Genomic DNA, 25,125 nt, shown 5'->3' with positions numbered 1-25,125 from the left:
TTTGACCACTGGAAATGTGTACAATTTAACAATTTACTCCTGGAGCCATTTTTAAATTCCAATATCTCTGGAACAGAACCGTATAGGGCCTTAAAAATGAAGTTGCCAAACAAAAAGTTTGTCAAGACCCAACATCTAAAAGGGCATTAAGATATCTTTAATACTTCTTGAGTTACAAGCATGCAAACTTTGGAGAAACAACTTTAAAAGTGCTGTCTCAATTTTTGAACAGTCACCACAGGCATATACTGCAACAAAGATTGCTAAAGTCAACAGATTTTACTAACAGACCTACCAATCCCTGTGTAAAAATAACGTCAGATGCTACCTTCTTTCTGAAGTCAGTTTTACCCCCTTGTAATTTGGCTGTGAATCTCAAGTGAAAATTGCCATTTTGACCCCCCTATACAAAATAGTGGATGACTCAGTAAATATTTCATTCATGACATTTAATGTTTTGGCTTTCAACACTACATGTCTATCTTTCTTCAGAAAAACATTAGCAAAATTAAAAATTTGAGCTGGGGACACGGAATGACCCAAGTATCTTTTATAAGTGTTACCAGAAGTCATTATTCACTGAAAAACAAGTGATTTCATTGAATGGCTTCATAAGATGACTTTTTGTACGCTTGATATTTGGTGCTTTTGTTTTCTTTTTGAAGCTTGAAAGCTCCAGTTCCCTTTCTTTCAAGGTTCAAAAGGACACTAAAGCACAATAAAAGTATTATAAAATATCAACCTCAGTTCTTCACACAAAACAGCTGTACTGACTTGGAGTAAAGACACTTTAGAGACATCCCCAGTCCTTATTCACTTTTTATGATATTAAAAAGATTGTCCAAAATATGGTGCAAAAAAACAGTCCTCTTAGGTTTTAAGATAGAAAGGAAGTCAGATGGGTGTGGAAGCCCTTTTTTGTGGATGAACTGTTTCTTTAAGTGCTTTGCTCAAGGGCTTTAATAGTAATGTGCATTGTGCTCAAGGGTACAGTGGTGTTGGCTCATAGCTCACTCTTTGCTGAACTAGCAATCCTCCATTTAACTGCTCTGGACCTTAACCACTACAACACCCCAGAAAATACTACTTTTGAAGTACCTGTTAAATTGAATGTAAAGTTTATATTTGATGTTTGCTTAAGCATACCTTGCACTCATTTGCCATTTCATTTTAAGGTTATACACGATGCATTTAATGTTGCTTTGAAATTAAAGCCTGCTCTTTCCCTCCACCATATTCTATTAGTGCCTTGAGCCTTTGCCAGGAAAGTAATTGCAGACATTTTAAGAACCTTCTATTAGAAACAGAAGAGACTTTCTGCTTAATTGACAAGACAGTGTTCAATTAGGCTGAACCGAACATTAGTACATCACTTTTACTGTGTTTCCCTGTGATTTAACAGCCAACCATTTTATTAACACAAGCCTATCCACTACCACTTACCAGTGGACCATTGCTGGATCACTCTGTCAATGCCTGTCAAATCCAGCCCACTCACGGATTTAGCTGTGAATATGTGCATTTGTTATTATTTTAGCATTTTCTAAATTGAGTTTATTTAATGTTTAAGTTTTAGTATTAGGGTTGCTAATATTTTCATCTCTGTCTAGTATTATTGCTATCTAGTGGGATTCATGTTGCAAAGCACTTGTAAAAGTTTCTGCCTTAGAAAAAAAGGTTTTTATCTCACAATTCAGACTATTTCTTTTGCGATAAGTCTTATCTTTTATGTTTTGCGATCTTATTGTTTATATCTTGCAATACTACGTTCTTTCACAGTGTTTGCAGATAAAAAATAATTGTGAGATATAAAATCAGAATGATGGCTTTTTTCTTGCAATTCTGAGTTTAGGTTTCACAATTCTAACTTTTTTTCGCACAATCGCAAGTTTATGTCTCTCAATTTTGGTTTTATATCTCGCAATTCAGACTTTTTTTCTCAGAATTCCAAGAAAAGGTCTAAACTGTGAAGTAAAAAGCCTAAAATAAAATTACCCTTTTTATCCTGTCAGATACAGCTTCCAAAGGTTTTAAAATACCATGCATCAAATACTAAAATTAATTTGCCAATGGCCATTTTTATTTGAGTTAGTTTTGAAGTGATAAAATATATTTTAGTTTTACTGCATTTAGTTCAACATTTGGTGCTGATACACCAAAGGAACGGAAGCCCGATCATTCACAAACCTGAAAGGGTCATGCATATTATATGCAAATTGCAGAAGCGGCATCGAACATGGATTTGCTTTTAGTCTACAGATACCGTGAAGCATCCCGACGCTTAATCCGCGGCTATGCAGGAAGATGTGGGTAGACGAGCAGTTATCTGTAATTCTCGGCAATGTAGCAGAAATAGCCACATAGCGTGAACCGCTGATATGTCAGAATACTGCATTTCAAAGAAAACTATTCATTCGATTTGATACACGTTAATGTCTTTCAAATTCTGAGACAATCTGGTCTTGTTAACATGGCCTTTGGTAGTAATGTGCATTTAGCAATGACTGATAGGTTCATTGAACACATATGCATAACCAAATAATCGCTGGAGCATTAATGGAGACCAATTATACGAATACTCCCTCGAACGATTGAAAATAAATAATCACGCAAGGACACACATGCCCACATTTCTTATAGGACAGAACGCACTGTTCCTGTTGTTTCTTTAAATAAGTGGATGCGTGGTTCAAGCGCTCGATCTGGGAATCATCTTTAGTGCATGTTTCCCTGTTGATTTTTGACTTTGAAGCGGTATGAAAGCACTTTGAAGGAGAGATCAGAGATGTAAGTTAACTGGAGATATGAAGCAGCATTAATGAGGAATTTTAAGAGGACTGATTTGTTCTTGTGTGGCATAAATGTGCTATGTTTAGCATTAGGCTCTTTAGTGATAAAGCTCCGATGCGCTCATTGTATGCAAGCAGTCATATAGTCCCCATGTTTGTGTGAGAGCAAAGGATGGACATAAATCTCTTCTTTGCTCTGTGTGGAGGCACGTCTGTGGAGGTGTTCACGTGGGTGTGTGTTTATGTGAAATAGAAGGACAGATAACGTAGGCGAAAAGGCATCTCTTCTCTCTCATGACTGTTTAGGATCGATGAATCGCAGGATTTACTTTTTCACACTGCCATGCAAACCAATAGTGCTGCCGACTAATATATATAAATATTAATTACAGCGTAAAAAAAATCATAAATGACTGTTAAAAAATGTGGTGCATTATGGGACAGCTGTGTTTTGTTGAAAGTCACCATTATGGTAATCAGTGTTCCATTTGACACCGAAGGAACCTTTTCATAGTTCCTAGAACTATTGGTAGAGTTTCAGATGCACTTCTTGTCATGTTCGCACCACAGGAACTAGGAACGTTTTTAGTTCTAGGAACTCCGTAAATTAGCTCCAACTTCAGACTTTCTGAAACAGTTCTATAGGAACTACCAGTGACGTAAGTGTACGCTGATAGGCCAAACACATACGAAACTCTGGCTGCCTTTAGCTACCTTTTGTGAAAACCTTCCTGATCTCATGACAAAAACAAGAGTTATAGTGCCACTTAACAGACATTTGAAGTCAGTGACACATACAAAACTAACGTCACATAAAATGTACCTTATGCACATTCATCTGTTCTCAAGAAAAAGCAAACACTCTTCTAGCGCCACTCAGTGGACATTTCCCACAGGTCCGCTTTCGTCATGAGATCTGGTTGACAAGAACAGCTCCAATCATGGCATCCTCCATTCTCCTGTTGTTGGCGTTTGTAAATGCCTTGAATTAAGATGTGGCTGTCTACCTCTTCAGAATTCCTGTTGTTTTGAGTATCATGTGACACTGGAGACTGGAATAATTTCTCCTGAAAATGAATCTAATATTCTTTTAAATGTAATAAAAAATCATGTATCCAAATGTGACTTATTGCATTCAAATCAAACAAAAGAAACAAAGTTCTTTCATGGAAATCTAGATGGCGCAAGCCAATAGGTCTAACTCAATCTGATATAATCACATCATTATTCAGATGGCGCAGCTGGATTGCTTTCTTTTCACATCAGCAGCCAATGAGCTTGCTGCTCAACATTCAAATACTTGACAGCGCGCTTTAAAACCCTCTACTTCCCCAGCTCCACCTATATAGATCTGCAATGGGGTAATATCATGTATGGTGGCTATTTCATATGTTATATGTGCAGCAGGAGTATTTCCTGCATGCTCATGGCAGCATGTCTGTGGATATATTGGCAGTAGCAAGTCTTGATACTTGCTCTGCCACAGCAGCATAGCAGATCTATTCCGCCAAGACCTCACACATTAACAGTGCCATGTATATTACCATGCTAAACTCTCTGAGAGTTGTCATGACAGAACATGTTTTAGAACTTCATGCATTCCTTGGAATTCAAATGTACAATTTGCTTTACTGTTTGAGACAGAAACCCTCGCTCATATCCTGGTCTGTAAAACTATACTGTCAAAATACAGCAACTAGCAGGCAGGACTATTGTGGAAAATCACAATAATATTTTACAGTGTAGCCTTTGCATTTGTGTGTGGACGTGTGTGTTCCTATTCACACACACACAAAAAAATTCCACATTCTTCCATTTTTATCAATTCGCTCATCTTGAATGACAGATCGCTGTTTGGATTGGCGTTATTAAACATGAATGTCACAGTCAGCTTAATACAGTGCTTCAACTGTACCGGGCTGACTAACAATAAGCCTGCCTTCCCATCCATCTCCACAATCCCTATCCGTCCTTGCCTCATGGCTTGAATCCATTGCAGTGGAAATTGGCCTCACATCATCTCTCATTGGCCACGGCTGCGGTCGGAGCTGTGAGGGATGGTATTGTCTGAGCAGAGGAATACATGATGAACTGGGTAATGAATGACACTGCGGCCTCATACAGGGCTTGACTATTTAAAGCCACAGGAGGCCCCGCGACCTCACTGATTCAACACTGTTTGAGTCAATCTCAATAGCTTTATTCACTGGCTGTATCTCATCCCGTTCAAATGTCACTGGAGGTCAATGACTTTGGGCCTTGGCTAGGAGCATCAGAAATGTATGTACATTGTGCTTGGGTGACATGAGCTAGAATCTGGTTTCTGGTTTCATTCTTCTTTATTCTTCCACTCATTTTCTGTATTTTCTCAGGGCTTAATTTTGTGTTGAAACAAGACAGATCTGGATTTTAGTTCGTTCCCCTTCTCATATCCCTCTAAAGGAAACTTTAACTTTAACAAATGTTAAATGAAAAATTATGTACATGGTATGTTTATTACAGTTTTGTCAGGAACTTAAAATATACACTCCAAAAGGGTGTTTTACAGCAGTTTTCAGAACCTTTCCATTTAAAAGAACCATTTTTATACTGCTTATACAGTATATTTAATATACAGTTATATACAATATACAGTTAATATACAGAAAATAAATAAATAAAATCAACCAAGGCATAAACAGCATTACATGTCTTCCCTCTCTTTTTGAGAGTCTGTTCTCTTGCTTTCATAAAGCATGTTGAGCTTGAGTTGACTGCCCCTAACCATGCCCTATTTATGTCAATATGACACAACAAATTAATGCATTTGTTTTTTTAGCCCAAACCCTAGTTCTGGTATTATGCATCTTATGTAATAGCTTCTACAGCAGAATAGCTACGCTTTTTAGCAAAACTCATTCTTTATTTAGAGTTTCACTCTGAGCAGTTCAGCTGAGTGGAAGTTCATGGCATATTTAATTTCCAGAGACTGATAAGCAGCATTGCTACTGATATGATTTGTTTATTAAGTTCTAACGTTCACATACTCACTGCTTCACTGCCACTTATCTTATTTAGTGTTGATCTCTGCAATATTCAATGCAGGTTATCCTGGTTTCATTAAAGGCATAACCTCTTGATTTTAAATAGCTTGAGAATTTGAGAATCAGCTTATATGCTGTTATCCGTTGGTGTTGACACTAATATAAACATTGTTCTTGGTGTGAACAGGCCTTTAGACTTTAATATGCAGTCATATGACCACAAATTATATTTGTGAATGTATAAATGGAATTGTAGATTAACTAAGATCCTATTTCACTATTGTTTATATTGTAATTTTTGTGATTAAAGTTTTGGTTATTATCCTCAGGTGTAATTCATAGATGATAGCTTTTTAATTGATTCTTAAGTAGTAAAAATGTTGTACATTTTAGACTAAATGATCTGTAAAATGGTCATAAAGTCCTGCTGAAGAGAGAGAAAGAGAGAGAGAGAGAGAGAGAGAGAGAAATACAGAACCAGCTAATGGTGTGTTCACACCAGAAGTAAAGCGAATATTTGCATCACATTACTCAATCTAGATTAATAACTGGATGTTTTTTGCATCACTCACGTAAATAAAAATGTAAAAAACAATAAAACGTGTTAATAAGATCTTCACAATTGACAACGTGTCATTTTTCACTCAAGTCAAAATTTTTCAACTTTAGTGGAAAACACAGCTGAGGCAAATAGTGCATGTTCGCAGCAGATGTGACGGCCAATTTGCGTTGGCCCGCATGAATTTACATCTTTGCATTGATATAATTAAATTTTCAAACTTTGCAAATAATTCAGTTTTGCTTTTGGTGTGCACACACCATAAGACTGCTGGTTTTAATTGGTTTGAACTGGTTTGAACTGGTCTGTCAGCCTCAGAATTTAATATTATGTGAGAACCTTGCCAGAGAGAATGCTAACCAACATTTGTCAATGTTATCAGGGGGGTGTTTCATAAAACAAGTTTACTAAATAAGCCAGGCTTATTTCAGTTAGTCTGACTTACTTTGAGCAAAATCAAGTGACAATACGTCAGACTAACTGAAATAAGCCTGGCTTATTTGGTAAGCTTGTTTTATGATACACCTCCCAGGTCTCAAAACATTAATACAAAAACATTATTTATACATCATTCATGGAATGATTTTTCTCCCTAAACATTTTAGTTGTGTAAATCTAACATTTTTGAAATGTTACTACATTCAGAGAACATTCAAATGTAACATTCTCATAATGTTTGAAAAATTCTTTTAACATTCTCACAACCAAGAAAAATAATATTTTCAAAACATTTAAAAGGTAAGGCTGAACATTCCGAAAACGTTCAGAAGTAATGTTTTCATAACTTAATTGGGAACATGAACAAAATGTTCTTAGAACATGTTTTTGTTACCTGGGTTAGCAGATCGGTCAGTACCCTAAATCCCTCTAAAACGGGAAACCAGACCAGTCTGACCAGCTTAGCTTTGCTGAAGTCATTCTGTCAGATCAGTTTCAGAGTCTCCAGTTCTGATTCTGTTTTTATGATGACTGTTGTTGTAGCTCTGCTCTTAGCTGTTGTGATTGGGAATATTTCAAGGCTGCTATTTTCATTTCATGTTTGAATCTGTGTCTATTGTGACACTACAGTGCTGATGGTTGTGACAAGCCAAATCAGACACCAATTGTGTGTGTTTTTTGTTTTTTTTTCCTCACAGTTTAAGGTTAACATTTCACTCTAGGCGCCATTTGAACTGAAGCATTTGCTTGAGTCATTTTCACCCCCCAGATACACGCAAAAATGTTTAGCTCTGATTTACAGTACATGAATGTTGTTTATCTGTTTTGATGGGGACTTGTGGGAGGCCAAATCTAGCAGCAGTCAGGACTGGTTTGGAGCATACATCCCAGGCAAATAAAGCACAGACTGACAGGGTTAGCTATCGATTCCTCCACAATAGGAGCCGGGTCAGGGTTCTGCTGGAGAAGTATATGAATCTGACAGGCTTTCGTGCAGTAGGATGTGGTGTGTTTTCCAAATACGGGTAACATGCCAAATGAGCAGACTGTCCCACTGCTGAGTTTATTTATCTTTGCACAGTAATGCCAGATGTGAGAGAAAGGCTTAAATATGCATGTTGCAGCAACAGAGGTACATGAATAGCAGAGGTATCAACAAATGTTCAAAGACAATTTTCTGTTTTGAACCTTGACACTTTAAAATGTCACAAGAAACTGCACAAATGAGCTGTGCTCTAAATTGTAGAGAGGTGCCTTGATGCCTATTGTCTACATAAGACACTGTGTTCTTGTGTTTATAAATGTGGTATGCAGTTGTTTCAGACACAGATGAATGTCTTTCTTCTGCTAAACGCAAAAAGATATTTTCTTCAAAATATCTCCTTTTATGCTCCACAGAGGAAAGGAATTCAGGCAGGTTTAAAACAACTTGAGGGTGAGTAAAAGATGACAGAATTTTCATTTTGGAGTAAAACATCCCTTTAAGCGCACTTATTTTTCACAAGGGGAGACTAAAAGCAATAAACTGCAGTGCAGTGGTCAAAGATGTTTACCTAATGCATGTTTATGTAGAACAACAAAAGGCTGAACATATAAAACTATACAGTATAATCAACATTTCTCTGACTTCTACTGATTTATATATGTACAAAACACATCACAGTGCATTCTGCTGAAGTATGGGAAGATTTCCTGACCTGGCCCAGTGCAATGGCTTTTATGTGGAGTGATAGGAAGCCTAGACGACCAAATTGGATGTAGCCAGTCACATCAGTGTACAGTTAGGTAATGGATTGCAGGTAGAAGGGCACCAAGCCAGTGACTGCATTGGCTGAAAACAGTGTCTTGAATATGATTCTGTCAGCAGCTGCCAGCACAGAAGCTTGAGTAAAGATGTAATTTGAAAATAACTGAAGGTTATTAAGTCAAACAAAGTCAAGGGTTTTGGATGCACTTGATGGATCGTGTAGTAAATGCAGTTTTGTTGGTGAGAAGTGAGTTACATTAAACTACTCGCAGAATAATAAAAGCCTGGACAAGGAGCTGAATTAAAATGGTGTCATTGACGGATCTGGTGGTATTTGTGTTGTGTAAGCAACATGATTCAGCTGTCATAATGTGCTCCAAAAAACCAGGTCACCTGTTATAATGCAGGGATTTTACACAATTGGAGGCTGCTATACTGTGTACCTTAACTAAGATGGAGAGACACTGAGAAGGTCAGGCCTTTGGAGAAAGGATTAAGTTTGTTTGGCATGTTTACAGTTGAGGTTTACCTTAACAATCACAAAGTTTACCCTTCCTTTCAGAATCTGCAAAATGTATTTATTTGACCAAAATAAGAGGGATCATACACAATGCATGTTATTGTTTATTTAGTACTGACCTGAATGAGATTAAAGATGTTTACATATACTCCACAAGAGAAAATAATGACCCTGTTCAAAAGTGTACATCCCCTTGATACTTATCTGAATGAGCTTTGTTTTTTGTCTAGTGATAGTTGTTCATGAGTTCCGTGTTTGTCCTGAACAGTTAAACTGCCTGCTGTTGTTCAGAATATTTCTTCAGGTCCCACATATTATTTGGTTTTCCAGCATTTTTGTGTATTTTAACCCTTTCCAACAATGACTGTATGATTTTGAGATCCAATTTTTTACAGGACAACTGAGGGACTCATATGCAACTATTACGAAAGGTTCAAACACTCACAGATGCTCCAGAAGAAAAAAAAAATGTATTAAAAGAGCCGGGGGGTAAAAAGTTTTGAATTTGAAGATCAGGGTAAATTTAATTTATTTTGTCTTCTGGGAAACTATCTTCTGTAGCCTCTGAAGGGCAGTACTATGAAAAAAATATCATATTTAGGCAAAATAAGAAAAATGTACACATCTCCATTCTGTTCAAAAGTTTTCACCCACCTTGTGGACTATATGTATACTATGTGCTATAAGTCCAATTTGTGGACTATATGTGTATCTTTTATGTGGAATATCTTATTCAGGTCAGTACTAAATAAACAATAACATGCATTTTGTATGTTCCCTCTTATTTGCAGATTGCAGATTCTGAATATCTTATTTAGAATTGCTTGAGTGGTTACAAATAAGATGAAATGTGGCCTACATAGGCTGTCTTAAGCCCGGTTCAGACTACACAATCCGACAATGGGCGTCAGAATGCAAGATTCAATTGTGTGTCATAGTGGATGAGTTCCCTCACATCTGTGACACTGGTGAATATACATATTTTGGTCTACAGAGGGTGCCGTTATTTCGATGACATGAAATGGTTGCAAATAAGATACTGGTGCTCCCTGTTGCTGTTTTTACCGCATTACAATTGATGGAAGTCTTCACGGCTTTCAAGGAGAAAAAATGGGAAGATGTGGATGAAAAAAACTTCCTAAAGACCCGAGTCTTTGTTCTCTCCACTTTAGTCCTGATGCCTTTGAGGCTTTTAGTAGACAGCTACTGAAAGGGATTACAAACGGCAGAGACAAGAAACTCTAGATGCCATCTTGGAGGGATCTAAACATTGCAACACTTATCATGACGCCGCAGGCACTGAAGGAGTTTTTCAGAGTGGGAACGTATGGATTTTTTAAATAATGTAAATCTTTCATAGGTTTTCTATGACATATTTTAGTAGGAAACATAATTGATGTTATATTAAGTCATACAAGTCTTAATTTCCGTGATTCTCTCTTGGATGGATTCTCAATATCTTTATTGTTCATCAACTGGAAAAGATCTTTCTAAAAGTGATATTGTAGATATTGGTCCTCTGTCCTCACAATGCATTTTGGGATTGCTTCCACAAAAGTTGTTTGTGATGATTCCCTAATATTTTAAATTCTAAAATTCTAAAACTAGGTCTCTACCGTAGGCTAGATGACTAGAACAGCCTTTGTGCTGGGAGCAATCCAATAATGAAATGCCTCTCAGCTCACTAGGTTTTGGAACAGAGCACATATAATGACAGAAGCAATAGATTTGGTGCAAACACAGAATAATCTAGTAAAAATAGACAAACTAAAAATATCTCTGCCATCATAAAGATCAACAGTGACTGACCAGAACAGACATGTCCAGAACTATGGACCATTTGATAATCATTCTTATTTAATAGGGGAATACCTCAATTATTTACGTGTAACTTAAACCTATGTTTGGTGACTGCAGCTGTGTTAAAGTATCACCACATATGAGTAAGAAGACCCATGACAGACACAAAAAACATAGGAGGCACTTGAGCATCAAATCATTTGGCTTGTTCAGCTCAGAAGCTCTTTTATGCATAGATGTGAAGCTGGATCAAGTCTCCACTCTGTTGTTTTTCCTCCAGCGCATCTGATGTGTCTGAGAGATTTGGATAGGCTCTCACAGGGAGAAAGCAAAGAACAGATCGATTTTAACACAAGGTACCCTGACCCACTTTCTGCTCCAACATAACCCTGACCAGGATGAGCAAGATATTTGTAAGAGTCAGGCCTTTATATGAGAGAAAAAAAGGATTAAGTGAAGTAATATGTTAGTGGCTTATGTTAAACTGCTTTAAATTACTTTTTTTTACTTCAATCTACACTACATACACCATAATGACCAAGCACAAAACAGATTTGTAACAACTTTGCAAATTTATTAGAAATAAAAACTGAAATTGTTTAATTGCATAAGTATGCATAAGTCGGACACTTGTTTCTACACTTCGAGTGGAGTTAACCTATGGCAAATTAATTAGAATATATGCCCAAATGCATAGTATTCATAAAATAGTAGGCAAGAAGTACCCAAATGACTGACTTCTGTCCCATGAGGCAACAGGAGAGGATTTGTGAATGTAAGTTTTTTTTTTTTTTTTTTTTTTTTTTACATTGGCAAAGTAATTACTAGACATGCAATGGTTAATTCTGCTGTCGTGTTGAACTATTTTCTCAGACTATTTCATGTGTAATCATGCTATGGACAGAAACAGTTGAGATATTCCTCAGAATATCTTCTTTCGTGGAGGAGAAAGAAATAATTGACACCAAGGTGCTGTACTTCTATTCCCCATAGCCTTGTTTTCATCTGTTTTAAAATGTTCATGCTGTCTACTCTACAGTTTCTTAAGCCCACAATCATACAAACTGCAAAAGCAGCACTGTCTCTTTTTAAGTTAAATATTTCAAATTTACTATATACAATTTATGAGGAGAAATGATTTTCTCTGGGGTGAATCAATAAATCTGAACATGCCCCCCTCGCTGCTGCAAGATGAATCTAACGTAATAAGGCCCAGTAATGGCCCTCAACATCGATAAGTCTGAAATTCAATAGAGATTGGACCATTTCAATTGCTTTCTTGGCGAAAGGTGCAGAGCCCCTTTGTTTGTCAGTGTCAATCATTAGTCTCAAAGTGGCTCAGCTCTTTGTCCTTCAAGCCAGCATCAGGAGAGCTCTTTCATTCTCAAGTACAGGGTGACTCCATCATTTGCCAATTGAGAGGCATAGCTTCAGGCGCTCCATGTGCAACGAAAGCAGATTTTAATCTTTATTCGCTAAACAACTTCAAAATGTTTGAAGAAAACCTGGCTTCTGTGCCATCAGATTATGGAGTCTCTTCTTACTGTTAGATAAACAAGTACCGTTTAACCCTGTGAGGAACAAACTTGCAGTATGAACAGCCTGTTCAATAGTTTGTACTGCTGGTGTTGCTTGTTTTATTATTTAGCAAAAATTATATTTTGAGGTATGTTTCAACTGTTTTTGTGTATACAGTGAAAGTCAGTGGGGTCCAAAACACTGGACGTTTAGCGAAATTACGTCTGTCCTTCACAACCTCATTTTTATTTATGTTAACAATGGCGTCAAACAAAGGTCCATCAAGCACAAAGCAAATAGAAAATTTAATTCGTGTACACTTTGAATCCAAGGTAAGTTCTAAAACTGACTATGTTTTAGTGCATGGCAATGAGAAGCATTGTTAAAAAGATATTAATTAGCCATTTGCCTGAAGAGCACTGGATCGAGATTCATTATCACGAAAACTGACCAAATTACAGTATTTTTTTTTTTATGACTGTTAGCACTGCTCATTCTGGAGTTTTCTAAGAGAATAGAGAATCTAAAAGGACCTTTCTAACCCTTCGATGGCAGACAGGCTGTAATTTGAGCAGTGAGTGGTCCGCTCAGGTATAATAGAGGAGTCCTAGCGAGAACTGAAATGTGCTTTATCTTGATGCCAGAGCACTTTCTGCCCAAACAATCCTAGACAGCCTTTTCTAAACTTCAAGTGAACAGTAAATTATAGCAGTTATATTGTCCTCACCTGAAAGGCAAAACCTGCCGCTACAACCTTTCTATCTTGGTCTATCTTGTCTCGCTTTTGCCATGAAAAACAGCGGTTTGTAGGTTCTTGCATCTCCACTGCTAATAAGACACAGTTAAGTCACCATAACAGCTTCTAAAAGATATATAAAAACAAAACAACCCTCTTCTTTGAGCTTAAACGCGTTAGCAGGATGAGTACTTCATTTGACCAATAAGGCAGATGGAGAAAAGTCTGTCTAAAATTAGAGGGAAAAAATCTCATTACACTCAAACAAAAAGGAAAAGCGCAATGTGCTTGGAGATTACAACTAATACCGTAAGAGAGGGGAAGAACAAATAAGACATAGAACAAATAAGACAAGCATTATTTGCTTCATTAGCTGGTTAATGTAGTAGAAACTAAAGGAGGTCTAGTTTTCCGTCCCCTGATAATGTTGTTGCTGTAGGTGAGGGAATAAGAGATATTACTATTGATTGAGTCTAAGACAAGCAGCAATTTCAATTCTTGGTCACATGGGGGAAAACAGTGTCCACCACTTGTCACTATGCCTATCAGTGTCTCAGAAGATGTAGCTGAAGAGCAGGAATGTAGTTTCCTAGAAGGATATAGAGAGAAAATAATCAACAATACAATAATAAAACAAATATTACAAAATAAAAGACCAAATACTGTGTGAACTAATCATTTCTCTATATATCGTGTGCCGATATACAGCCATATCACACGGCTACAAGTGTGATATTGCAATTATACAGCAGTTTGATGGTACAAGTGTGTAAATACATAAGAAACAATGGAGTGTCTTTAGAATCATCTTTCAAACTGAGATTCAACTCTCAGTTTAACAGCTGAGTCCAAATCTCTTGCTACTTTGAGTTGTTTCATTGAAAGCTTATTGTATTACTGTATTAAAAGTTTACTATATTATGTAGAGTATTATGAGAGAGAGATGGACTGAGCGAGTTTGATTACCTGCATCTGATACTGCATTCATTCTTCGACTCAATCTCATATTCACAATAAAACATTAGTTTGAATGACCGCTGAGAAAAGCAATATCTTTGTCGTACTATCCTTTCATCTATTTAAGTTGATCTCCGATGACAGTGCTGCTCAGTGCATTTGCTGGCTGCGTCTTACAAGGTGTTGTTGAAAGTAAAAATAACTTCCATAATAAATACAATTAAAATTCATGTCTTGCACACTTTAATGACCTTTAAATGGAACATATACACTCTCTTCGAACTGGAATCATGGTGGAATATCATGCGATGTCCACTTCTTTGAGAACCGCTGATTTATATTAACAAACCTTACATACTTAAGTACATTCTCACCTAAAACAACTCTTAAAACTGCATTCCGTGACACTAAAACTGTATTAATTATAAAATAGTGGATTTGGACATGCACCATAACACTCGCTGTGGGAAATACCACATGTGGAGTGATACAAACGGTGAAACGGGAGTTTCTAAATTGTTCGAATATTGCACTTCGCTTATCAGATTCGAGAACCAGAAATGACTGTTGCATAAACTAATATATACTAATGAGCCATTACTTTTTGACCACTTATCCAGAAACCTGTAGGACCTTCTTTATCCCACAAAACAGCAGCCACACAAAGAGGCACTGATTCGACAAGGTGGTGATATGTCTCCTGGGTTATCTGGAACCATAATGTCAACAGCAGGTCCTTCAGTTCATGCACATTGTGGGGTGGTGGCGATGTAGCGCGAAGCTGCTTTTTTTGACTGGGTTTCTGTCAGGTGAATTTGGAGGCCAATGCATTAACAAAAATTCACCATCATGTTCCTCAAACCACTCCTTGACAATTCCGGAAGTGTGGCATGGCGCATTATCCTGTTGGTAATGGCCATCACCGGCAGGAAACACAGTTGCCATGAATGGGTGTGCTTGGTCACTAAAGGGTCCCAAGAAAACAGCGCCCACAGCATAACACCACTGCCATGGGCCTGTGTCTGATTAACAGGGCATTCCTGGTGCCATAGCCTCTGTTGGTAACCATCAACTTGATGCACCAGAAATCTTGATTCGTCATACCAAGCCACGGTCCAATCTCAATCATCTTGGGCCCTTCATTTGGTGATGGTGTGCAGTTAGCATGGTGAACCAGCTGGGTCGCTGGCTATGCAGGTCCATATGCAGAAGGCTGCGATAAACTATGTGCTGTGACACATTTCCCTGGTCACCACTGTTGTAGCTGTTGGTGATTTGTTGCATTGGGGCCCTGCGGTCACTGTGAACAATGTACCACAGTTTCCGCTCCCCTCTGGCATCAATGAGCAGAAGACGATTACAGCTGGATGACAGTTTGTTGTTTGGTCATTCATGTACCATTTTTGATACATACTTACTGTACTACAACAGGCCATGAACAACCCACAAGGTGCGCAGTTTCTGAGAACAAAGTTCCGAGGAGCCTTTCCATCACAATTTGTCTTTTGGCAAACTTCAATAATTCATCAGCAATACACATTCTGACACAAAACACTCTACTGACCGAAATGCCGGTCCCCAGGTGGTATATATGCTGTGGCACCATTTATTTGCCAGTTGTCGATTACTCTAGGCTGGGGGTGGTCATAATGTAATGGCTCATCAGTGTATACAATTGGGTCATACCGTGTCAACTCAACCAAAGGTCCACAGCTCAATTTTTTGATTTTGCTAATATTTTTTTCTGAAGAAAGATGGACATGTATAGTGATGTAAGCCAAAATTTTATATGTCATGGATGAATATTTATTGAGTAGTCCACTATTTTGTAGAGGGGGTTAAAAATGGCAATTTTCTCCTGAGATTCAGAGCAAAATTACAAGGGGGTAAAAATAACTTCAGAACGATTTCAGCATCATAATGTTACTTTTGCACAAATCTTTGTAGTTCTGTTAGTAAATTCTGTTTACTTTAGCAATCTTTGTTGCATTATGTGCCAATACTGACCATTCAAAAATAGAGAAACAGCACTTTTTAATTTTTTTTTTCTCTGAAGTTTACATGTCTTTTACTCAAGAAGTATTAAATATATCTTAATACCCTTTTAGATATTGGATCTTAACAAACTTTACTTTTGGTGTTTTAATTGTTAAGGCCCTGTATGGTTCAGTTCCAGAGATATTGGAATTTGAATATGGCTCTAGGAGTAAATCATTCAAGACATTTTCAGTGGTCAAAAACTAAACGTGAGTCACTTTGCAAAAATATGATACTTCTTTTCTTTTAAAGAGGAATGTCTGAAGAAAAAAAAATGTTGAAACTAGAAATGTATCTTGTTTCCTTCTGTCAAGAAAACTGCATTGAACATACCTGTTGGAGTGCCATAAATATTCTTTTTTTTTTTCAACGTTTGTGTGTCTCAAGAAGTATTAAAGATATAGCAAGTAGATTCTAGTTCTTAGTAAACCTTACTTTTGGAATCTTTATTTTCAAGGCCCTACATCATTCACTCCCAGACATATGGGGAACTCAATAAGGCTCCATGTCCAGATCATTGAATATTACCATTTACAGTTGCCATTTTGACCCCCTCTACAAAATGGTGGATTACTCAGTAAATATTCATCCATAACTTTTAATATTGTAGCTTTCATCACTATACATGTCTGTCTTTCCTTAATATTAGCAAAATCAAAAATTTGAGCTGGGGAATGACTCAATTATTGAGGTACTAATATGTAAATATTTTGGGGTAAATAAAGTACAAATATGTACATTTTAGCTTTTGTACCTTAGGGTAACACCCCAGTGACAGCTTTGTACCTTTTTCTGAGAGTGTAGTGTATGGTCAATAGTATTCCATGTGCCTGGGAACTTTGTAAAATATCAAATGTAACTGGTAAATTAATTTACATTGGACTGAAGATAAAACAAACACTGGGAGGGAAGTTTGCCTCTGCATTTCAGAAGTTTACCACACGCTGCTGCTGAGCAATGTGTTTCAACTTACAGGTTCATTCACAACAGACTGTAGCACAGTTTTTGTAAGCCTTGATTTTTCACAGAAATCCTTGCAATAATTTATGTAGGATATGAGCTGTTGCATTATTTATACTTAAATGCATTGGAATAAACTTTGCTTTTGCCAACATTTTGTCAAGTATATATTTCACTGGACGTTGTTGGTTTTGCTTCGAAAAACAAAAACATTGTAAATGTATTACAGGATATAAAACATCACGCCTGTTTGTCGTATTGTGTAAGAGTTAAAAGAAAAAAAAGTTAGAACAGGGAGCTTGGAAAGTTTACTGAAGTTTTATGACTTCCAGCCTCTATTCTTTCAAGTATTTATATCATGTTGGGAACCCAACTGGTACATCAATATTTTTTGCTCTTCTCCATTTGATTCCAGCAGCGTGAACAGATGTAATTAGACATGTAAATCACAGCAGGGTCTTTAGCTGTATGCTAATTAAAAGGTGCATTTACAAAGGAGGGAGGGTGTATGAGTTAAATACACACCGGATGCCACTGGGACCGTACCTGTGTTTAGTAGTACTACATTCCACAGAGACCCACTTCTAACTCTACTTTCTGTCTGACTCAAACTTTAAAGTGCAACAAAGGGCACTTGAACAACAGGAGAAGTTTCTAAGACTGGAGATAATGTCTGCAAAACACAGTAATGATAACATGATGCACTGAAACTTTTGTGATCCGGTTTTAATAATAGGGTTAGTTTGAGAAACCATTCTTCTGTTGAGCTACCGTAATACATTTTATGAACTACCGTAATACAATATATATGAATATACATTCATATACTGTATGAATGACGCAAATGCAAGGCTGACTGTAGATTTGAACTTTTTTTTTGTCCTAACAAGATGGACTATAAGAGGTGCACCATGATGTGATTTTATTGCTTGCTAGTTCAGTGAATCCTCAGTGAAAAATCACACTCCACGTATCTGTATATTTAACATAAAATATGTTTATGATTAAATATAATTTCATTGTTTTGGGCACTGTATGAAAAGTAGAAAGGCTACAGGGCCTCTTTGGATTTCTGTCTTTGAGGAAAACTTTATTTGTTAGCATGATGAACTGATTTCCTCAGTAAATTTTCAAAACCTTCACCTTTATAAACAATAAAGAACATATACACTGTTTGTTTGGACAAACTGAGTAATGTAAGACTCATTGCATTTACACAGCTGCAGAATACAGTAAAAATATACATGCTAAAACATATAATATGAACTTGCTGATGGTATCTAATTGTGAAAGTATTTTGCGTGCACAGCTTTATAAACATAAAACATAAAAAAGCCCCTTGTTTGTCCTGGACAGTTAAAGGGATGGTTCGGAGTAGAATTGACTTCATTGCTATGCACTCCGAAGCCCATCTTAATACCCCATCCGAAGTTTTTTTTTACCTTAGTCAAACATTTATGGAGATATTAGAGTTTTTCGAATTGCTTGTTACAGGAGTGAATGGTACATGTGATGTATCTCGTAAATTGCACCACTAAACGTGCAAGTAATCTTACCAAACTTGTACAGTAGTGTAAATAGGTTATGTACTCACAAAACGCTGCATCGGAACATTTGTAAGTCCACCATGAGTGTTTTAAAAACACGTTTTACCCGAGAAATACTAGTCTCAAAAACTACAAGTCGATGTCTTTTTCCTGGTTTGAAAAAAGCATGTAAAAGTCCTCCTACTACATCTGTCTGCATGTCAACTTGTAGGAGGACTTTTACGTGCTTTTTTCAAACCAGGGAAGTGACGTCGACGTGTCGCCATTTGTAGTTTTTGAGACTAGTAGGGATCGGCTAAAACGTGTTTTTAAAACACTCATGGTGGACTTACAAATGTTCTGATGCAGCGTTTTGTGAGTACATAACCTATTTACACTACTGTACAAGTTTGGTAAGATTACTTGCACGTTTAGTGGTGCAATTTACGAGATACATCACATGTACCATTCACTCCTGTAACAAGCAATTCGAAAAACTCTAATATCTCCATAAATGTTCGACTAAGGTAAAAAAAAACTTCGGATGGGGTATTTACATGGGCTTCGGAGTGCATAGCAATGAAGTCAATTCTACTCCGAACCATCCCTTTAAACTGCCTGCTGTTCTTCAGAAAAATCCTTCAGGTCCCACAAATTCTTTGGTTCAGTAGCTGCCTTAAAATCTTAAGTTAAATCAGCTTAAAACTACAAGTCATTTTAAATTATTACAATAAAATGAGTTGATTTAACTTGTAAGTTGAAATGACTTAAGTTGATTTAACTTAAAATTTTAAGGCAGCTGCTATAGTTTTTAAGTTGAAACTGGTGAAAACTTTTTAGTGTAAAGTCACTTTTACATAAAATGGTAATGTTTTAGAGACTGTCTGTATGTTATAATGTATGCGTTAGTGTGCAAACGTATTAAAATGTATGTGTGCTGGAACCAACAATACCTACAGAATGACTACTAATGAGATCATGTTATAAACAGTCTAAATAAGCGACCAAACAACACAGAAATGACTGTAAATGTAAAGGACAAATGACTATGTGTTGTGTGTGTGGTTGGACTGGTGATGTCTGTGGGTGTTGAGAAACGTCCGCTGTGTCTGTTCAATTGTTGGGCCACACAGCAGTGCTCCCAGATCTCCTGTAGGAGGCAGACAGAAATACTGCAAGTCGATGGCGTCTGTAAACTTGTCCCACTTGTTTAAAATTCTCTGCAACAACAAATTGCCATTGGTTTATTTATTGCCTTAAACAGACAGAGATTGGAAGGCTGTGCTTTAAGAAGAGAGTTCAAGTATTTGTGGAAGCTCTTGTGCTCTCAGAGAGGATGTCCTGTCTGCTGCCTGACCCTCAGGATGCCTCTGAACCACAGACATGCTGCGGTCACGGTCAACAACGATGACTAACTAATGGACGGAGGAAAAAAGAGAGAGAAAGAATGAAAGACAGTAAAAGAGAGAGAAATGGTCATGATTTCCCCTTATATTGAAGAAAAAGCAGTGATGTGTGAAGCTGAAGATGCCTCTGAACATGCACAGACTCCAACTCTGTCCTTTGTGGAGTACAGCTGGCCTCTTCAGGCATAAACACACACGCACAAACTTTCCCCAATTGTTCACCCCTAGGCAAAACTATAGACTGACTGCATTTTGTTTTTCATGGAAAGTGGTTTCATGTTGGCATGTTGCTGTTGTGTTTTTGTGCCAAGGTCACGACTGGCTGATTTCCACACAAACTGTCAGATGACCCCTCACTCCATCAGCAGCTGCCTCAACGATGACTATCAGGCCTGCCTTGCGTCTTACACCAGACTCATTGGTGAGGCAAATTAATCTATCTTTTATGTTGAAATTATTCTTTTTACACATACACTACCATTCAAAATTACTTTTATTCATGCAGGATGCATTAAAATCATCAAAAGAGACAGTAATGACTTTTGACTTTGAAGACTGGAGTAATAGCTGGTGAAAATTCAGATTTGCATTACAGAAATAAACTAAATTTTAAAATATAATACAATAGAAAACAGTCCTTTAAATTTTAAAAATGTCTATATTACAGTATACAAATACAGCCTTGGTAAGCTTTCAAAAACATGAGAAAAGTACTATTAATATTTTATGAAACGTTTGTGCACCATCTTTAGTAATTAATTACTCACCCTCATGTCGTTCCAAACGCATAAGGCCTTTGTTCATCTTCGGAAAACATATTAAGATATTTTTGATGAAATCCAAGAGCTTTCTGACCCTGCATAGACAGCAACGCAACTGACACATTCAAGACCTAGAAAGGTAGTATTGTCATTGTTAAAATAGTCCACGTGACATCAGTTGTTCAAGAAAACAAAAATAATGAATTTATTTAACAATTTCTTCTCTTCCATGTCTTCAATGCACGTTCACAAGAGTACCATGACACATGCATCTCATGAATGGTGGCAGGAACTGGGCGGAAGCAGTGTTGCCAGGTTTTCACAAAATCCGCATTCCGGGGGTTTAAAATACATGTTTTTTTGGTGGGATAAATTAGCATTTCAGCATCTAAAATTCAACCCGCGGACATAAAAAAAACGAACCACGGCAACAGTATGAAAGTAACCCAATTCCGTGGGAAAACCGCAGACTTGGCAACACTGCATGGAAAAGAAGAAATTGTTGAGTAAAGATATTTTTGTTTTCTTTGTGCACAAAAAGTATTCTAGTAGCTTTATAAAGTTATGGTTGAACCACTGATGTCACATGAACTATTTTAACAATGTCTTTACTACCTTTCTGGGCTTTGAACGTCTCAGTCGCATTGCTGTCTAGTCAAGGGTCAGAAAGCTCTCGGATTTCATCAAAACATATCTTAATTTAGGTTCTAAAGATGAACAGTGGTCACATGGGTTTGGAACGACATGAGTGTGAGTAATTAATGACAGAATTTTTGGGTGAACTATCCCTTTAAGAGCACATTAAATATAATTAAACTGAACAAAAATTTGCTTTTTGACTCACTCATTGATCAATAAGAAAAATCACAAAGACTTTTATTCAAGTTTTTCTCAATTCCAAAGTAATGCTGATGCTCTTGATTATTTCAGAATTCACTGTGATACATATTATTCAGTAACCTAGATTTACTTATTTCTTTTCATCTGTTCTCCCTATAGGCACAGATATGACTCCGAACTACATGGACTCAGGTCACTCAAACTTCACCATCTCCCCATGGTGTACCTGCAGAGGCAGCGGGAATCAGGAGGAGGAGTGTGAGAAATTTCTACAGGACTTCAGAGAAAACACCTGTCTCCGTAAGTCTTTCTTCTTTTGTTATTATTAAAGCTTTTCTTCTGTAAAGTCGGTCCCTTCCAGCTTCAGTCGCCACTTAGCTTTCAGCATTTGCATTCAATTCTGAATTTGTACTCAGCTTTTTGATAAGTAATTGAGGATGCAGTGCTTATATGAGCAAGTGGTTGTTTAGAAATAGGTCTCTTTGCTACTTCTTCATCCTTAATGCTGCTGCTACAGTGACAACGTTTGAAACCTGCCATGTTTTGTGTTTACTTTCCATTACAAAATTCATTCCATGTGAGGAAGTGCTCCTCACTTCCGGAATCATAAATGTCCGATTGTTTTGTGACTACCATCATGTTTGTTAGCACTAAGTAAACATGTAGGCTGAGACTAAATAAGGCTTCCTGTCTGACTTCTTATCATGCACTCCTACAGAACTCCTTTTTTGGTGTTTCATAGAGATAATGTGTCAGTTCGGACATTTAAACTGACTCACCCTCATGTCGTTCCAAACCTGTAAGACCTTCGTTCATCTTCGGAACATAAATTAAGATATTTTTGGTGAAATCCGAGAGCTTTTTGACCCTGCATAGACAACAACGTAACTGTCTAAAAAACTTTTATTCAAATTTTTCTCAATTCCAAAGTAATGCTGATGCTCTTGATTATTTCAGAATTGTGCACCATCTTTAGTAATTAATTACTCACCCTCATGTCGTTCCAAACATTCAAAGCCCAGGAAAAAAGTAGACATGAAATAGTCAATGTGACCACTGCAATTTTATGAAGCTACAAGAATACTTTTGCTGCACAAAGAAAACAAAAGTAACAACCTTATTCAACAATTTCTTCTCATCCATTCAGTCTTTAGTGTGCATTCACGAGAGTACCACAACACATGGATACACAGAAGAGAAGAAATTGTTATTCTAATTGAATAAATTATTATTATTATTATTATTATTATTATTATTATTATTACATACAAAATTATTCTTGTAGCTTCATAAAATTCACATGGAATATTTTATCAGTGTCCTTACTACTTTTCAGGGCCTTGAACACGTCAGTTGTGTCATGTAAGCAGGGTCAAAAACTTTTGGATTTCATCAAAAATATCTTAATTTGTGTCCCAAGAAGAATGAATGTAGGTCTTACAGGTTTTGAAAAGACAAGGGTGAGTAATAAATAATTTTTGGGTGAACTAACCCTTTAATTCATTCATCATCTACATTTACAGCTGAGGTCAAAAGTTTACATACACCTTGCAGAATCTGCAAAATGTTAATAATTTTACCAAAATAAGAGGGATCATACAAAATGCATGTTATTTTTTTTATTTAGTACTGACCTGAATAAGATATTTCACATAAAAGATGTTTACATGGAGTCCACTAGAGGAAATAATAGTTGAATTTATAAAAATGACCCTGTTCAAAGGTTTACATACACTTGATTATTAATACTGTGTTGTTACCTGAATGATCTGCAGCTGTTTATTTATTTTATTATTATTATTATTATTATTATTATTATTATTATTATTTATTTTTATTTTTTTTTTATTTTTTTTTTGTGATAGTTTTTAATGAGTTCCTTGTTTGTCCTGAAATGTTAAACTGCCCGCTGTTCTTCAGAAAAATCCTTCAGGTCCCACAAATTCTGTGGTTTTTCAGCATTTCAACCAGGGGTAAAAACTTTTTGAATTTTAAGATCAGGGTAAATTAAACTTATTTTGTCTTCTGCGGTTCATGTAAGTATCTTCTGTAGCTTCTGAAGTGCAGTACTAAATAAAAAATATATAATATTTAGGCAAAACAAGAAATAATTTACACATTTCGTTCAAAAGTTTACACCCCTGGCTCTTAATACATATTTTTTCCTTCTGGAGCATCAGTGAGCGTTTGAACCTTATGTAATAGTTGGATATGAGTCCGTCAGTTGTCTTCAGTGTGTCTTTCAGTTGTCTTTACTATTACTAAACAAACAAACAAAAAAGCTGTGGATCATTCAGGTAACAACACAGTATTAAGAATCAAGTGTATGTAAACTTTTGAACAGGTTAATTTTTATAATATCAGCTATTATTTTCTCTTGAGGACTATATGTGAATGTCTTTTATGCGAAATATCTTACTCATGTCAGTAATAAATAAAAAAATAACATGCATGTATTAAGAATGTACATTGTTTAACAATTTTCATGGAAGAAATAAAGTCACTAATAACAGGAATCGTCTCGGGTTACGTATGTAACCTTAGTTCCCTGAGGGAACGAGACGCCGCGTCATGGAACGCTATGGGGAACGCCATTGGCGGGCAGCACTCTGAATCATGTCTACAACCAATGAACGACGGGGGTGACGTCACAGGCGCGGTGACGTCATCGACCAGGAAGTATAAAGCAGGTGCGTTTGAAGCCGGCGGCAGCTCTAAGGAATGAAGCGAGCGCCGCAGGGTGCGGGAATTATGGTCCGAGACGCGGCGTCTCGTTCCCTCAGGGAACTAAGGTTACATACGTAACCCGAGACGTTCCCTTCTGGGAACTCGAGCCGCGTCATGGAACGCTATGGGGAACGAGACTACCAACGCCCCCATAATTTCCAAGCCCTGCGCAGTGTCTGTTCAACCAGGGTGGAAAAGAGAGAGCCCCTGTCTAGCATTCCGTGGACAAGAGGGCTGTATGGTTCTCGGCTCTCAGGTACACGAGAACAAGTGAACCTCTGCCTGGTTCGCCAGCCAGTGCAAGAGGCACCCCTCGGCCCTTGGGCTCACGAGGAGTCTTAGTCCTTTGTCTGGGATTCTGCCAGAACAAGAGGGACTGAAGAGCTCGGTCTGGTAACAGAAACAGAACGCGAGAGTAAGGCTTTTGTCTAGTTTTCCACGGACAAAAAGGTTGAGGATGCAGATCTCTTAGTGGCGAAAGTGACTTCTCTTCTTTCTGCAGAAAGAATGCGCCTTGAGAAGTCTCCTCCTGGCTAGGGAGGTGGCTGACTCTCTGGACCTAGTCTCGCTAAGTCGAGAGGACAGCGGAGCCTGGAGCGGCTCTGAGGTCGAGTTCGTAATACCTGACGAACGTCAGGGGCGAGGACCAACCCGCAGCATTGCAGATGTCCTGGATGGGGACACCTGCTGTCAGAGCTTTCGAGGCAGATAGACCTCGAGTGGAGTGAGCCTTGAGTCCCAGGGGAGATGGGAGACCAGAGGACTCGTAAGCAGTAGATAT

The 25,125-nt window shown here is 37.3% G+C and overlaps 1 protein-coding gene across 1 annotated transcript in view; it reads left to right on the top strand.

Annotated features, from left to right (window-relative positions):
• gfra2a (GDNF family receptor alpha 2a) overlaps window positions 1-25,125 on the top strand; it is a 115,073-nt gene that overhangs the window by 70,410 nt on the left and 19,538 nt on the right. The window contains exons 5-7 of the mRNA XM_073819804.1: window positions 20,328-20,437; window positions 21,777-21,935; window positions 24,533-24,600. Of these exons, the coding sequence (XP_073675905.1) occupies window positions 20,328-20,437; window positions 21,777-21,935; window positions 24,533-24,600 (337 nt within the window). The remainder of the gene's footprint in view (window positions 1-20,327; window positions 20,438-21,776; window positions 21,936-24,532; window positions 24,601-25,125) is intronic.

The sequence above is a fragment of the Garra rufa genome, chromosome 15, assembly GCF_049309525.1.
Source record: "Garra rufa chromosome 15, GarRuf1.0, whole genome shotgun sequence".
Lineage (NCBI taxonomy): Eukaryota > Metazoa > Chordata > Actinopteri > Cypriniformes > Cyprinidae > Garra > Garra rufa.
The sequence above is the reverse complement of the archived record's forward strand: the minus strand, read 5'-3'. Positions and strand labels throughout refer to the sequence as shown.